The sequence below is a fragment of the Glycine max genome, chromosome 19 (assembly GCF_000004515.6).
Source record: "Glycine max cultivar Williams 82 chromosome 19, Glycine_max_v4.0, whole genome shotgun sequence".
Lineage (NCBI taxonomy): Eukaryota > Viridiplantae > Streptophyta > Magnoliopsida > Fabales > Fabaceae > Glycine > Glycine max.
Window position 1 is genome coordinate 24,530,926 of NC_038255.2, and position 16,911 is coordinate 24,547,836.

The 16,911-nt window shown below is 31.7% G+C and overlaps 1 protein-coding gene and 1 pseudogene across 1 annotated transcript; both read left to right on the top strand.

Moving 5' to 3' along the window:
• The first annotated feature begins 2,747 nt into the window (after positions 1–2,747).
• Positions 2,748–7,320, top strand: LOC100781169 (tobamovirus multiplication protein 3-like; annotated as a pseudogene).
• A 3,093-nt stretch (positions 7,321–10,413) lies between these two features.
• LOC100790742 (triacylglycerol lipase 2) lies at positions 10,414–16,265 on the top strand. The gene is made up of 9 exons (XM_003553801.4): positions 10,414–10,611; positions 12,587–12,703; positions 13,752–13,892; positions 14,001–14,111; positions 14,421–14,564; positions 14,681–14,721; positions 14,839–14,918; positions 15,022–15,117; positions 15,697–16,265. The coding sequence occupies exons 1-9, from the start codon at positions 10,423–10,425 to the stop codon at positions 15,987–15,989; spliced, it is 1,212 nt and encodes a 403-aa protein (XP_003553849.1). The 5' UTR covers positions 10,414–10,422; the 3' UTR covers positions 15,990–16,265.
• The last annotated feature ends 646 nt before the right edge of the window (positions 16,266–16,911 follow it).

Below are 16,911 nucleotides of genomic sequence, written 5' to 3' on the forward strand. Positions count from 1 at the left end.
CATGATTCTAAGCTTTTTCCTTGGTAGTTTAAGCTTATCCTTGCATCATTTTCTGACTTTGGAACCACCATTGTATGTTTTACGCTTCCTTTGAAAAACCCTAGAGAAATAGACTTTATGAAAGTTATCCTTTTTCTGAAATGGGTGCTATTTTCGTGACCTTCAATGAACCCCGGTCGCATTGGCGTGATCGGAACTTCAAAATGATTCTCCTTTTGTAGAACCCGAAATACCCCTTAGCCTTTTCATGTAGTAACATGAGTATAGGACTCACGATATCGTTGTCAACTTTATTTCTGAAATCCATTGTATTTTCCTTCATTTTGACGTATAGAGACTTGCGTTGGACCGACAAGCATGAATGAGAAAGAGACCTCTAAGTGACACAAAGAGGAAACCGGCAGGGAGCTCACGATAGGTGAGGAGAGTTTATTGTAAAATTTACCATTTTGACAGCATAGTTAGGGTCAGGGAACCTAGCTATGAGAATATCTGTCTGTCCCTGTTGCATGCTGATTTTCCTTTATAGAAAATAACATTTTTAACTAATGGGATGTGATATTGATGTGCATGCTGGTTTTCAAGAAAATAACATTTTTAACGAATAGGATGTGATATAATTGTTATTGATGTGCATGCTGGTTTTTCAAGAAAAATTATGTTTTTGACGAATGGGATGCGATATATCTATTGTTGATGAATAAAATTATTGTCCCTATTTGAGTTGTGTTGTTTGAAGACCTGGGGAGTGTGAATCTTAGGCATGAAAAATATATGTATATGTGGAATGCGACTTACTACTGATAGTGTTATTGATGACTTTAATTGATAGGTGGTGATGTCATATTTGTGATGATATTGATATGAGGTGACGTTGTTAATGGTGGACATGTCAACATGAATTGATGATATTATTGATGATTATGTTAATTATGAAATGAGGTTGTTGTGGTTGTTGATAATGTCATAGAGATGAGATGATGTTTATGTTGAGAATGACATGGAAATGGAATGTTGATGATGTTGGAAATGCATTGACATGTGCATGTTGTGTACGTTCATGGGGGGGTGCAGTGACCTTGTCGGATGTCCCTTGTGTGAGAAAATAGAGTGGTTAAAGAATTTAAGCATTTCTGAGGGGATGCTTAGGCCCTTTAATTCATCCATGGTCATGTACTTGACAACGCCCACGTTCATACGCCGTATGTTGTGTATGTTCATTGGGGGGTGCGTTGACCTTATCGGATGTCCCTTGTGGGGGAAAATAGAGTGGTTAAAGGATTTAAGCATTTCTGAGGGGATGCTTAGGCACTTTAATTCATCCATGGTCAGGTACTTGACGATGCCCATGGTTCATGCCTCATATGACACGGGAAATAGTATAACTATGGCAGTATGTACTTTGTACTAGGGGGTGTGTCACCTGGTACGGAACTCCCTTGTGGCCTAGGCTAATCACCGAGGGGGGGGGGGAGTTATGATGCACGACTGGGTGGCCTCGGCAAATACTGCATGGTTTCCTAAGTGAGATGTCGTGCGTACACGCTTAGGCTATTTCCTTGGTATTGGATACGGTACGTACTGCATTGCATCTGAGAGTTGAGGTCAAGTGCATGCATCATTCTCAACAGTCTTGATTGGATCCATGGATGGATGATGAATAATTGTTGAATGTGGATGATGAATAATTGTTGAATGTGGGTGTTGAATAATGAATGTTGTGTAAGCTCGTGATGTTTCCCTATGTTTTCTTTCTAATTGTGATTATTTTGGATTTAGCATTGGTTCCTTTTATAATGAACTCACCCTTGCAATTTTGTATCGTGTGGTTGATACCTGTGATGATCGCAAACCTTGTTCGTGGGAGCAGAATGACAGCAGTAAGGTGCAAGAATGGGATTCTGTTGAGGAGCCACAAGTCGACGTGATGACGTTGGGATTATTTTGAGAGAGAGTTGTGTTTTGTTAATCAACTCCTCCATAGTTGGTTCATTATTCCTTTTGTTGAACTAAAGATGTAAATTTCAGATTTTAATTATATGTATGAACAGATCTTAATTTCTATTATGTGTATGAAGTGTACTGAGTTACTATTCCTATATATATATATATATATATATATATATATATATATATATATATATATATATATATATATATATTCTTTTAAGTAAATGTGTATGGTTTGGTGAATGTATGTCAAGACAAAATCATCTTTATTTTCATAAGCAAAAAAACAAATTAAGGGAGTTTTTATTTAAAAATTGAAATTATCGCAGTTTAGGATGGTGATATCGTAGCGACAAGGCAAGTCGTTACACTAAGCGGGAGTCCACTTTTGGCGCTAAGCGCAACAATTTTCGCTCAGCGCAATTCCCTCTCGGGTTGGAATTGCGCTTAGCGCGCTTCTCGCGCTCAGCAAGAGGTGAAAATTTGTAATTTTGAAAATCCCAATTGTCATAATGTTGGGACATGTGTTACGAACCTACAGTCAAAATTTGAAGATGATCCAACGGTTATCGAATCCAGGATCACGATTTTACCATAATAGGTTTAGGTGAAATTTGAAATCTCATAATTTCAACTTAGGTCAATAAAACTCCACACAACTCAACATCCACATCAAGAAAATCACACATGACTAATTTGCACCATACCTCAACTCATTCAAGTCAATCATATAATCAAATAACATGATAAATACAATTAAACATCAATTTATAATTAGCAATATTTCAAGGTGTTACATGTCATCGATAGTGGTGGAGGTCTTGTTGGTGGCAGCCGTTGAGCTCATTGACGCCTCTAGCTAGTGGCACGACATCGACGACTGTCCAGCGTGGCAAGATCATATTTCCTACACTCTCGTCGTACTCTACGGTATCGTGGCAATCATAGCTTTGGTATCGTCGCACCACGTACTCCTTCAATTCCCAATTAGGTTTTTATTTTTGTTTATTCGATTTTCTTTTATAAAATTTTTATTTTGATTGAACTTTAGGTTCAATTGGCTCAGATACAATTAAGAGTGCTGGAGTACGGTTGGACTATGCAGAAGGTCTTTCACTTTCTCAATATTTTGGTGAATGAGGGTTTGTATCGTTCAAACCTTTTGTTATTTTACTTTTTGGAATTCTGTGTAGTAACTGCTTAATAATGTGACATTTTGTTAAGGGATTGTGCACTCTTTTTAATTTTGTAGTTCGGTGTGTAGTTTTCATCTTCTATCAGAATGTGTAGAGGTTGAAGTCAGAGGTATTAGAGTATAGGGAATAGAACGTAACATTTAATTTGATTAATTTTTTTCTTAATAGAAGACTAGTTGTTCATTATTTTCTAATTATAGAATGTGGTTAGACTCACACTAATACCCACTCACTGCATTTGCTTGTGTTTGTAGATAGTTCAACACATCTTGCTTGACGTGTCGAGTCTTGCTTTCTTTACAACATATGCACTTTTGGTCTTGTTCTAGGCTAAGATTTATTACCAGGAAAGTTTGACTTATGGTGCATTTGCTTCTACATGGTTGGTTTGCCTCCTGTGATTTTCTTCTTCCATGGTAGTGTGTTTTGCTTATTGGTTTTGATGGGCTGATTACCACCTCGATGTTAAATGCTTTTGTAGGCACGTGCTGTATCAACTGATGGGCTGAAACCAAGTTTCTATACAATTAATATTGTGGTTTATGTTGTTCAGGTGAAAATTCTACTATTTACGAAGTTTGTGTATGTGATCAACTATTAAATGATGTTTGACTTTGGTTGTGATTCACTATATGGTGGCTAGAAGGAAAATTTTGTGTGATATCCAATAATAGGATACAATAGTATAGTTGTACAACTAGGTTATTGGTTTCTAAATTCTAAGTGAGCAATATACAAGCATTTAATAATAACAAACTAGATTCAAATTTTTTCTATTTTACCTTGAAACATCAAACTAAATTCTTTTGCTTCCTCTATGCTGGCATCCTAGATTTGTTAACATGCTTCTTTCCATTGACAAGTGACTCCCACCCTCATAGCTTCATTTGATTCCTCTGCCTTCTCTATGTAGAAGTGAATCAAGCTAGGCCTAGCTGAAGCATAGCTCAATTAGGCAGTTCGTTAGACTATTTTCTCTCCTAAGTCTGATCAGGTGCATTGCAATAGGGTTCTCTTTGTGTTCATCCATTTGCTTTCTTCTTTATGGTGGAAGGTAATTTTTGTATTCATATCCAACTTTCATTGATGCATGAAACTATTGCATTAAGTTACAAGATGCCACCCATTAAGTCAAACTTAGCAGTATACATTGATCTTTACCACGTTTGAAATCATTTTTACAAATGAATTATTTTCAATTCCAAGATAGTTCCTTTGTGTCTTGATAACTGCTTTCAATATTTGGGATCTGGTCTTCTCTAAAATTTCTTAAACTAGTTGCACAGGCCTGGTTTTGTGAGGTGGTAAGATATATGATTGTAACCAGGATATCCATGAAGAAGGATAAAGGGATAACAATTTCGGCCTTTGAGAGTCCTAATTTTGAAATGACATAATGTTTGTCATATGATGTGTTATTATGATCTTTAATTGTCGTAGAGCTGATTTAATGGCAATGCCACACCTATGAAAATGCATGCATTCTAGACCAACGAACTGAATAAGTACACTAAAGTATTTTATATGCTTTACTCTACCACTAAATATTGGCCTCTTTACTTTTAGCAAAACCTTTAAAATAAAATAACAGGAATTAATGTTCCAAAAGGATTGTTCCAAAGGATAGTAGCTGCCTTGAGGCCAACAAATTTGTAGCAGATCATTTTTGTTGATGTTTTATTAAGCAACACAATTGAAAGTAAATATTTTGAGAGCTTTAGATTTCCAAACGGGTTTCTTGATAAGGAAGAATTGACTTTTGGGAAAAAAGTAATTTACAAGAAAACATGCCACAAAAGTGAAGAATCCACTTTCTATTCAGACTTATCCAATGTACAAAGCAGAATCAAGTTAGAAACAACTTTTGTTTGTGTTTTTTTTGCCATCATTTTTTTATTCCTAACCCTAAAGAAAGAACTTAGTTGTATGTGAAGATAAAGAAATGGATATTATCTGAAAATATGGCAACCAGTATGGACAACTTTTTTTTATCCAAACTAGAAATTTTCTGAAATTGGGATTGGTAAATCTTTCAAAAATAAACACAACCAGCTTAACAAGTCGAAGGATTTTTTTTATTGTCTTTAGTTAGCCATGCTCTTATTTATTACCCTAATTTGGATATTTCTATAAGTGGCTTCAAAGATTTTTAAAATTTCAAACTATATTTGGTTTTGGATTTGATAGTAGTAAAGTTATGATAAATCATAATTTTACTTGGGAGCTATGTGGCTGCATCACAAGCCCTTACAAGCTACTTAGAGATCATACCTCATTTTATATTTTAAGCCTTTGTTTCAATTTTCTTCTTCATTTACTAGTTAACATGTTATACAATCCTACCCCGCAAGAGCATTAGATAGAAGACTCCAAGAAGATTGAGCCAGAGATGCAAGAGAAGTCCCTAGCGTTCTCATGAGCCTTAGGGTAGATTTCGGGCTCATGGGCTAAGTATGAGCCCGCTTATCTTTGTACATATTAGATTAAGGTTTCATTATTTTTGGGTCATGTATTTAGGGCTCCATAATATAGGTAAGGTACCCAAGAAATGTAGGATTTTTCAGCCCTTATATTTTAGGGCACCTAGACTAGTTTTTGTATTAGGGGTAGTTTTGCAATTTCATATGCATTAAGTGAATATTTGATGTGTGTGTTGGGAAATAAATTTAATTGAATTGGGAGAAGCCCAATCCAATTAAATTTTAGAGGGCGAGGTGAGCATTTGCTTGCTACATTCCATTGCCACATCATATAGTCACACTTTGTGCATGTTCTTCATGCTTTACATACCTCATGACACCTAAGCACACTTAGTGGAGAATCTTGGACTTGATCTTGAATTAGTGGGCTGAACCATAGCTAAAATTCACTAATCATAATTCATGAGATTTTGGCTCCACAAATTCAATTTCAAATTCAAGTGAAATTTGAATAGAAATTCAAATTTCCCTCCAATTTTGTGTGACACTTAGGCTATAAATAAAGGTCATGTGTGCATTTTTTTTCAACTTTGATCATTTGAGAATTACACTTCAAAGTTCAGACCTCTTTTGAGGCACAAAATTCGTGCTCCTTCTCTCCTTCTCCCTCCACTCATCTTCTCCTACCTTCAAGCTCTTATCCATGGCTTCCTATGGTGGTGAGCTTCTTCTTGACTCATCTTCTCCTTGAAGTGGTGTCTCCTCTCAACTCTTCTTCTTCTCCATTCCACTGCCATTAAAATTCAAGAAGCAAAGGACTCCATTGATGAAGAAGATCCAAGGCCTACAAGCTCCACATGGAGCTACATCAACATATCCTTTTGTTTCTTTGTGTCCTGGTTCTCAAATGAAATTTCATTTTTTTATAAAATTAGAGAATTTTAAGGCGGATAGATACTTTTAACTTCAATTTTTAAATTGAAAATTTGAATTTTGTCAATGTACTTATGCTTTGTGTACTTATCTGTATTACCTTCTGACTTTTCTGATTCTGCGTCGCCTTCTTGATTGTTTTTTACAGACTATTCTTAATGCTACAACACTTTCCTATTGAATCCAAAGGGCGATGTAAGAAGATGCAAGAGGTATACAATTTGATGATGGGATATTCCTATTCTTCCCTCCTTCACTTTGACCCAGAATTAGGTGGTGTTGGCCTAGCTTATTCTAGGCTTCTCTTTTTAAAAGAAGAAGTTGGGTCAATTTATTTTTAAAAAAATGAGCTTTAAGAAATGTAGCTTTTTTTAAAAATGAAGAAAACTAAAGAAAAAAGGATTCTTCAGGGTAGCTAGTTTTAGGAGCTTTTGGCTTCTACTTCTCCTCCATAATTTCAAATCGATCCAAAGAAACTCCCAAGAAGTTTTAACTGAAAAGCAACTTTTAAGCTTAAAAAATTGCCGCTAAAGAAGGTCATCTTGATCAGAAACGACCTGTGTTGGCTAGGTATATGAATGTTAATTTGTGTTTCTATAAATGAGTATGTAACTAAGAAAGGGAACACTAAGGAGGTAGTTAGCTTAATCTGGTATCTTCAACTGGCTATGCATGTGTCTATTGCTTTTATTCATTTATTTATGTTAATTTGTAGTGTAATTGTTGAATCCCTAAAGGTTGACAGTTTGCAAAAACTTTGCTCCTCATTGGAGCCTATTCTACGCAATGTTGTAAGAAAATTCAGTTCATTCTGGTATTAATTCTTAATATGTCAATCTAATAATTTTGTGAAATTTTTAGTTGATTTATTGGTCAGTAGTACCTGAAGTTATCACTTACATATTCTATTGCTCACCTAATCATCCACATAAACTACAACCTCTGGTTGCTGGCCTATAGCTAAAATTTATTGTACTTCAAGATGGTAGTCCTTGACTTGATCTCAGGCTTAAATAGAATTAGGTAGGAAATTAGTGATCTTAGATTCAAAACTGTATAAGTTTATGCATTTCTTTTCTTTTTCCTTATCTACCCAACTATGAAAGGAAATGTCATCAAACATTCTAAAAACAACTTTCTTTGCTTGTGGGGGTAAGGCTACTTATACCCATCCCAAGCCTCATTAGGTGGGAGCCTCAATCCCTAGGTCACCCATTTTACTCATCCATCAAAGGCTTTCTGGAATAAGTTGTTCTGCAATGTGTATGTTTGAGTGTTATCAAATATAATATAATGGAAAATAGCTTTATAAATTTTACACGAATAATGTTTGATCAAGGACATGTCTTATTTCTTATTTTTGTGCTTGTTACTGAACAAGTTAGTGAGCAAGTTGAGCGTGCTTTGGAAAAGCTAGGCCCTGCCAAGCTTAATATGGGCAAGTAATTTTTTTGTTCCCTCTTGTTAAAGAAAATGTTTATTTCAGATGAATGTACATCCCACTTGATTCTCCTGCTCTTATGCTGCTAATGGTTTCATAGCGATTAACAAGAATATATCTTGAAATAACCTGCTTTGCTAGAGATTGGAATGATGGAATTAGACATATGATCTATGTTAATGGAGATACTGTTACATTTTAAAGTCTAAAATTTAGTGACCCATATCTATTCTGTGATTAGTGTTAGGTTCAACTGATATTATTTATCGTCATGAGTTTATAATATCTATAATTGGTCTCTCTAATACTCAATGTATAATTTAGGTTAATGATGTATTTTATTGATGCATTTGTTAGTGTTGCCAACATTGTTGTTAGATTTATAATATGTTGTATGTTTAGGTTAATGATGATATGATAGATTGTTGAACAGTCTAAAAGTCTTGGTTGAATTTCATTACTATAACATGAGTTGTCACATTGATTTAAACACCTGTTCCTATAGGAATAAAAAAAAGAAGGAAAAAAGTCTTACTAGGAAGGACATAATGACATGTTTATCTAAGCTATGTTATAGCTTAAGCTTTTCTAATAGTTTTCTACTCTCTTGTCTTCATTTCAGGTGTAGTCATGAGTTTTGCTATCCATGAAGAAGGCTAGTGCAAAGGGCCAGATCATGATGATATTGGGTTTGCTGGTGTTGTTCATTTTCCTCTTTATCTTGGTTTTCTTCACCTAACCATTGAGATAAACCTTGTTAATACTTAGTTTGTACATGGAAAAAGATCTAAAGCTTCTATGAAGATACAAGATTATTGGGAGATTCAATGTTTGAAAAAGGAATGGAAGCCTCTTTGGTTTGTCAAAGGCAGTAGAAAATTTTGATTATGATTAAAAGAAAAGTGATGTACTTGGAAATATCAAAAGAGGATTTTGTTTTATAATATTATTAAATAATAATTTGGAAACATAAAGCATCTCAATAGATAACGAGCAATGTGAGTTTTTTATTATGTGAATTTTACCTACGATTAAAGCATATAAGTACAAGTAAATAATTTGTATCTACAGTCTTTCAATGGTAGACATAAGTTAATGAATTTTACCTACAATTGGAGGTTGTAAGTATACGTTAATGTTTTTACATACAGTTAGAGGTTGTAGATATAAGTTAATTACTTTTACCTATGCACATTGTGAATTGTAGGAATCATATATAATGACAATCAAGTGTAATTGTAGGTGAAAGTAAATCCATAGGTAAAACCTCTAATGACAGATTATAATTTGTCACTATACGTCCCCTCAAAGTTGACGGTTAAAATGTCTGTAGGACAACGTCTTTATTACATTTACCTACGCATTTTTAACCTCTAGTGATAGTTTTTGTCCGTAGGCATAGGTCATTTTTCTTTTAGTGTCTCCTGTTGAACTTTTGGCACTAGATAATCAGCTTGAAAACTTATTTCATAAATGTATGTTCTGGCAGTGCATTTTCAGAATTAAAAGGGATTAGTGATCTTTTAGTAAAGTTTGTGTCGACTAAAAAAAATATTGTTTATTCGTTGATGTATTTGCTTTTAGAGTAAGCTTTGATACTTCCTATGGCAACTGTATCAGTCAAAAGAGCTTTCTCTGCAATGAATATCACCAAGAATCGAATTAGAAATCGTATTGGAGATGCATGATTGAATGATTGTTTAGTTACTTGCATAGAGAGAGAGATTTTTGATAGGGTTGAAAATGAGAAAATCATCCAATGTTTTCACACAATGAAAACTTATAGAAAACAATTATGATGTATATTTATACCTTTAAAAAAGTTGTTTTATTTTTAGTGCGACAAATTTATGTATAAATATTATTCCCACTACCTAACATTTATGGATTATATATATATATATATATATATATATATATATATATATATATATATATATATATATTATTTACATAATAATTAATATTAATAATCTAAAATATAATCCAAATTAAATAAAAGTAATCCAAAAAATCTTAGCCACCTCATCTAACTGAAAGGTTGTTGAACCCTTAGTAGGAAAGCCAACCATAACATTAGAAACACATCCTAATGCACATTTCCTAGCTACTTTATTACTTCAGAAATGATGTGCGTAAGGAATGAAATAGAAAACCAAATACACATGTAAATTAATAAGCTAAATCCAAAAATGTACGTAGACTACTTATTTTGTTTTTAATATATTTACTATTTTAGTTGACATTTCCTTTTAAAATAGTAAAGAAACTAATAACCAAAAAAGTCTTAAAATATCTTCCGAGACAAAAAAGGGAAAAAAAAGAGGAGAAAGGGCATTAAAGATAGAACATAAAACCTGTTAATTCACACACTTTTCCGTCCTGACCCATTCTTTTCGGGTTCAACTGAACTTTCATCTCCTTATAAAATATGTAAAGGAATCCTCCTTAAAAAATATTTATATTCATAAAACCTAAAGTCATGGCTCGCATGGGTTTGTTGGGTTTCGTTGCTTTGACCTTCTTTATCTTAGCTTCCGTGCCTCGTCAAGCATTGGCATCGAGCCATGGCTTTTATGCTAGAAAGATCTTTCCAGTTGAACCGTCATCATTTAAAGGTTTATGCTCCTCTGCGGTCACTATTCATGGCTACGAGTGTCAGGAACTTGAAGTAAGAACTCTAAACATATATTAGCTAGGATGCACCTGAAAACACACGCGCACACACATATATTAGACATTTTATATGAGAATGACTAATCATATGTGAGAGAGAAAAATTAATCTCGATTTTTTTATCATTTTAAGTTTTTTTACCAAACAAAATGACTAGTAAAAAAAACTATTTACCCAAATGGGTTTTTTTCACCATGTAGGATGCATGAGTCGTCATCTTGTGTGATGCAATGATCTTTTACATTGGTTAGTTTTACAACTAATATAAAAGAGGATGTATTTTACATCGATTGTGAAATAAATCAATATGTAAAAAAAAAAAAAATCTTCTACATCAATTGTAAAGTTAACATTCTTCTATTCTGAGAATTATCATGTTTGCACTAAATTATCATGTGTTACTCTCATGTGCACCTTCAATTGTCACGTAGACACATAGTGTATCATGTGATCACCAGATTTAACTTTAATGTAAGTCTTTTAATGACACGACTAAAGTGACATACAAATTACACTTTCAAAGACCTAAATGACATTTTGATATTTTCAAGGATCTAAGTGACAATATATTACACTTTTAAGAACCAAAGTGATAATTTATCTTAAACATTATTATACAATTTCATAAGGACCCAATTTTGGGAGAATGTTTTTGATTTTTATTTATGTTTTCACTTTTAATTATAAAACGGTTACTACATTATATTTAATTTATTTTATGTATTTAAATATTTATTTGTTTCTTAATTTGACAAATATTAGTAAACAAGAAACGTATGGAAATAATCTGTCATTTTTTTAATTCAAAATTAAAATAGAAAATGAAAAGAAGTACTAATATATATATATATATATATATATATATATATATATATATATATATATATATATCATATCTGTCATATTAATTACAATAATATATTTATTAATTTTTGGGTTATTTATTAAATTATGTTTTACTATATATTGAAATTGTTGAATTTGGTATAAATAAAACATTTTTATGAAAACATTATTGCATAATAATATATATATATTTTTTACTATTTTATGTTTATAGTTAATACTTACATTTGTTTAGTTGATATTACTTATAATAACATATCTGTAAATGATATTCAAAAGGTTAATTAAGTTTTTGGTTCCCAATTTTTTCACATTTCAATTTTTAGTCCTTCAAAATTGTTTTGACAATTTTTTTGTTCATTTTTAATCTCTCATTTATCATTATTACTCAAAATTAGTCCATATTTTGCTCATTTTTATATATTTTAAACTAATTTTGAGCAATAAAAATAAATGAAGTACTAAAAATAGGCAAAAAAAAATTTGAGGGACTAAAAATATTGACTGAAAATTATTAAAAGACTAAAATTTGTCAAATAAATTTTGAAGGACTAAAAATTAGATTATGAAAAATTTGATGAACTAAAAAATCAATTAACCATATTCATAATTAATATTTATTGATTATTATTTTTTATACTCTTACCGTTTAAGATTACATCTTTTAATTCTTTTGTATATTTTGTATCATTGAAATAAATTTATGTTTTATTATTATATTTTATCAATATATTATTCCATTGAGTTTGAAAATTAATTTTTAATAAATTCAATTGTCTTTTTATCAAACAACTTTTAACTTAAAAGATCTTTCAAACTAAACTAAACAAAAAACAATATAAAAATTTCTATTTTATTTTTTAAAGATTTTGAGTTTTAATTTTCAAGTATCTTCTAAGAAAGAAAAAAAAACTAGTTCAAGAAGTCAGCTAAAAATTTAAAAATAAAGTAAAAATTATTTGATAATTTTCATTTATAATAGTCTGCGTACTTTTTTTTCTTCAAAAAGCTAGGTAGAAATTGTCACTGTATAGTGGATATCAAATGAAAATTGTTGTTACAAACTGAAATTCGAAACTTTACTTTAGAATATGTAATCAAATGCTTGATACAATGTTATTCAGGTTACTACCAAAGATGGGTACATTCTTAGCCTTCAAAGGATCCCTGAAGGTCGAAGGAAGGTTAGTGGCCGTGAGACTAAGAAACAGCCAGTGATAATACAGCACGGAGTAATGGTGGTAAGTTAGCAATGCACCAATTTCAATTTCGCCATTCTTGCATTAATAAGTTTAATGACTATATATGTAAACTGGCTAGTTTAAATAATCAATCAATTATAAATTTTGGTTGAGATTCTTTTTAAATTAATTATTATAAAAATTAATAAATTTACCATTTATAATTAATTAATGATGTAAAATGATTTCATATTATCTGTATAACTTATTTTCTTAAAAAATTAATAAAAAGAACATCATTACTTTTTCAGCATTTTTTTAATATATAATATATGGGATCCAAGAAAATTTTCCCTTGATTCTCTAAGACGGTGGTGCCAGATAAATTAATGTTTTATTTAATTTAGAAATTTTTAATGAAGCTCAGCCTACTAAATCTTTTAAAAGTTAGGATAACTTTAATGCTTCACTAAATTACTCGGTTGGTAATGTCTTGATATGTAAATCCATTAAGTTCTACTCAGTGATAGAAGATAGCTAGGTTAGATGCATTTCAAGTTTAATTTGGAAATGGTCAGTCATATATCTTTTATCACATCTTATCATTTTGATGTTAATTCGAGTATGTATAACCTATCAATAATAATTACTCTCTCCTTTAACCTTAATTATAAAACTTTTTTTAAAAAAAAATTATTTATTTTTTATAATTTTTAAATGTATTGATTATTATTTTTCTATATACCCCTATTTATATATTTTTTTTCATATATTAATGAGAAATAAATAAGTGAATTATTGATTAACTAACTACTCTTTTAAAAAAGAGTTTGAATTAATTAAGAAAATCTTATAATTAAGAACAAATGGATTATTGCTAAAGCTGGAGTAAGCTCCACAAATTTGACAACAGTCCCAATCATTCTTCATAGTTTAGGAACCTCTCTAATTTATCTTCACCTTTACATGATCAAGCATATATATCCTTAGACTTCTCAAATCATGGGTGGACAAGTTTTGTTTGTTCTTAAAATGGAAAGGAACATATATGGTTCTATTGCTATGTTTCTAAGTGTTTGGCTGAATATGTTAAGACATGGGTATGCAGGATGGAATGACATGGCTTATGAACTCTCCAGAGCAAAACCTGCCCTTGATTCTAGCAGATAATGGCTTTGATGTGTGGATTGTTAATTCCAGAGGAACAAGATATAGCCGCAGACACACCTCTCTGGACCCCTCTATCAATGTTGGTCTTTCTTTTTTGGATGTTATTGTTTTATAGATCCTCATTCCTTAATAATGACATCATTATTTTTAAGTGAATTAACAATTGTGTATCATGTATATATGGTAGGCTTATTGGAATTGGTCCTTTGATGAAATGGTGACTTATGATCTGCCTGCTGTTTTTGATTATGTGTCCAAACAAACTGGGCAGAAGATAGACTATGTGGGACATTCTTTGGTACGGTATCACATAAACATCATATGTAAATATGCAACACAACAATTAGAACAAAACTTAGATCCAATTCTTTCGGTGATATTCTCTAATTGGAATTGGAGATTCATTTGGGTAATTTTTGCTCATCTTTGTTACAAACCTTTATTACGCGAACGACAAAGGTGAAATCCCAATTCTGATTAGAGAATAAAAAATAAAAGCACTCAAGGAATTGCATCTAAATTTTGTCCGAACAATGATGTGTCCAACAGTTTTAGTACATTGTATTCTGGTACTATTATACTAAAACTTTAAGGCTATGTTTGGCAGGGAACTTTGGTAGCTTTGGCATCCTTCTCAGAAGGGAAATTGGTGAATCAGCTAAAATCAGCAGCCTTGTTGAGTCCGGTTGCCTATCTGAGCCACATGAAGACAGCACTTGGAGTTGTTGCTGCTAGGTCCTTGCTTGGAGAGGTAAATAAGCTAATCAATAACACTAACTTTTCATTTCTAGAAGTCTGAAATCATATATATTAGTAGCAGGTAGAGGTTCCTAATTCAGGTTTTTTTTGTTTTTTATTGTCAAGCAGTTCTTTACCATTTCTGGTATGGCAGAATTTGATCCCAAAGGGTAAGAACATAGAACTTAGAATATAAAATAAGCACTAAGGAACCACCCCCTCATATTTTAAAATCCATTAGTATTTATTACATAGTTTAATGCTCTTTCAACTTTTACTTTGACTAGGTTACCTGCTACTGAATTTGTGAAGTTTCTCTGCCTTAACCCTGAGGTGGACTGCACAAACTTGCTTACTGCAATAACTGGTCTAACTCTTTGCACAAACTCTTATGCCTAGACACATTTTCACAAAAATAAATATTCCCGGTTTTTGACCATGTGGATGTATGGTTGAATTGTCCTATTCAGGTGATAACTGCTGCCTCAATTCTTCAGTTTTTGATCAATTCATTACGAATGAACCTCAGCCAACAGCAACAAAGAACATGATGCACTTGGCTCAGAGTAAGACTTTTTTCAATCTGATTACTTAAGTAATTAAAGGTGGGATGAATAATGCAATTACTTTTGAGAAATGATACTTGTACAACGAATTATATTTTATACAATCAAATGAAAAACTAGGATAGAGAAAATGAGAAAAAGTTAGAAAATTTCAAATTTAAAATAAAATAAAGGCCTAAATATATTTTTATCCTAATTTAGTATTTTTTTTTTCATTTTTATCCTTGTAAATTTCTTTTTTCATTTTAGTCCTTGCAAAATAAAATTGTTTTATTTTTTTCTCTTTAAATTGTTTTAAATAACGTCTTTTTTACTATTTAAAGTATTTTTTTATTATTCAAAGCGTTATATAAATGACTTTAAGGATGAAAACAAAATAAACATATATTATAAGAATTAAAATTAAAAAAAATATATGGACGAACGTGAAAAGAACATTAAATTACTGAGATTAAAAATGTGTTTAAGCCTAAAATAATGCAGTATAGACACAGACGCAAAAATAATGCTCTATAAATTGTTGTGTAAGTATGACTTCTTATTACTTTTAATAAATGAATAAGGAATCATTTTATGCAGTTGTTAGAAGTGGGGTTCTGGCAAAATTCAATTACGGAGGAAAATCTCCTCAAATCTATAACCTTTCCAATATCCCCCACGACCTCCCTCTCTTCATAAGCTATGGTGGCGAAGATGCACTCGCTGATGTAATTGATGTTAGGAATATGCTAGCTGACTTGAAGTTCCACGATGAAGACAAACTAAGTGTTCAGTACATCAAGGAATATGCTCATGTAGACTACATTATGGGAGTCAATGCCAAGGACTTAGTGTACAATGGTATTACTTCATTTTTCAAGCATCATCATTAGTTTTAAGACTTGACGAGGAGGAGCTTAGCTTATAATATATAATTGCACTAATAGCAACTTAGTTAAGATGGAAAGTCGTGGAATAAAATAAACTATCACTAACATCAATCCAAGTTATTTTCAGACGATACTACACCATGTATACTATAGTTTTGTTACATTTGGAGGGGAAGTTACATTTGTATATATTTTTCAGTTCCTGTTAGTTTGTTACAGATGCTGAGAATGTATATAAAATATCCTGTTATTGAATGAACTTGGAAGACTATTTTACCACTTTGATATCATGCCTGGTTATGTAGTAGTAAGATATTGGTTAACTAACGTCTAAGGGCCTATTTTTTAGGTATACGGAACTTGGGTACTTTAGTGTTACAAATAAAGTCATGAACCTAGCTATTATATTTAGTTGTAATTTGTAAGAGGAGACTACAAGCAATTGTCCTTAATCCTTCACTATCTAGGCTTTTGTTATGTTTACCTCCCTTGATTGATTAGTATAACCCCCTTTTATTTTTATATTCAAAATACTCTATACAGAAAAGTAACATAAACCCTATTTTTACCCTCTCATCTTCTTTATTCTCTAAACTCTAGATATGCATATCATTTGCCACTATCCAACATTATAATATGTTTTGAACTACGGCTCGGCCCCAATAGTAGTACAGTGCATATTATGACTTCAGTTGTGAGCTGAGCCTAGAAAGCAGGCCGGTCTAATGTTCAGCAAGCAGAAAATGCTTTTCAAGTAAATTAACATGTGGAAAATAAGCTAGGCATTTAAACTTCATTATATTAACAAGTCGTTCAAAATGAAATTGTATTTAAATTTTTTAAGTAAGATTTTAAATTTAAATCTTTATAATGAAAAAAAAGTAATTTAAAAGTTTTAGATTAATAATATGTAAACGATCAATAA

Bases quoted from the DNA above. Each gene is read 5' to 3' on its own strand.
- LOC100790742 (XM_003553801.4), top strand. From the start codon at position 10,423: ATGGCTCGCATGGGTTTGTTGGGTTTCGTTGCTTTGACCTTCTTTATC. The intron at 14,565-14,680 runs GTAAATAAGCTA...ATTGTCAAGCAG, and splicing joins CTAGGTCCTTGCTTGGAGAG to TTCTTTACCATTTCTGGTAT. The intron at 14,919-15,021 runs GTCTAACTCTTT...TGTCCTATTCAG, and splicing joins CTTGCTTACTGCAATAACTG to GTGATAACTGCTGCCTCAAT.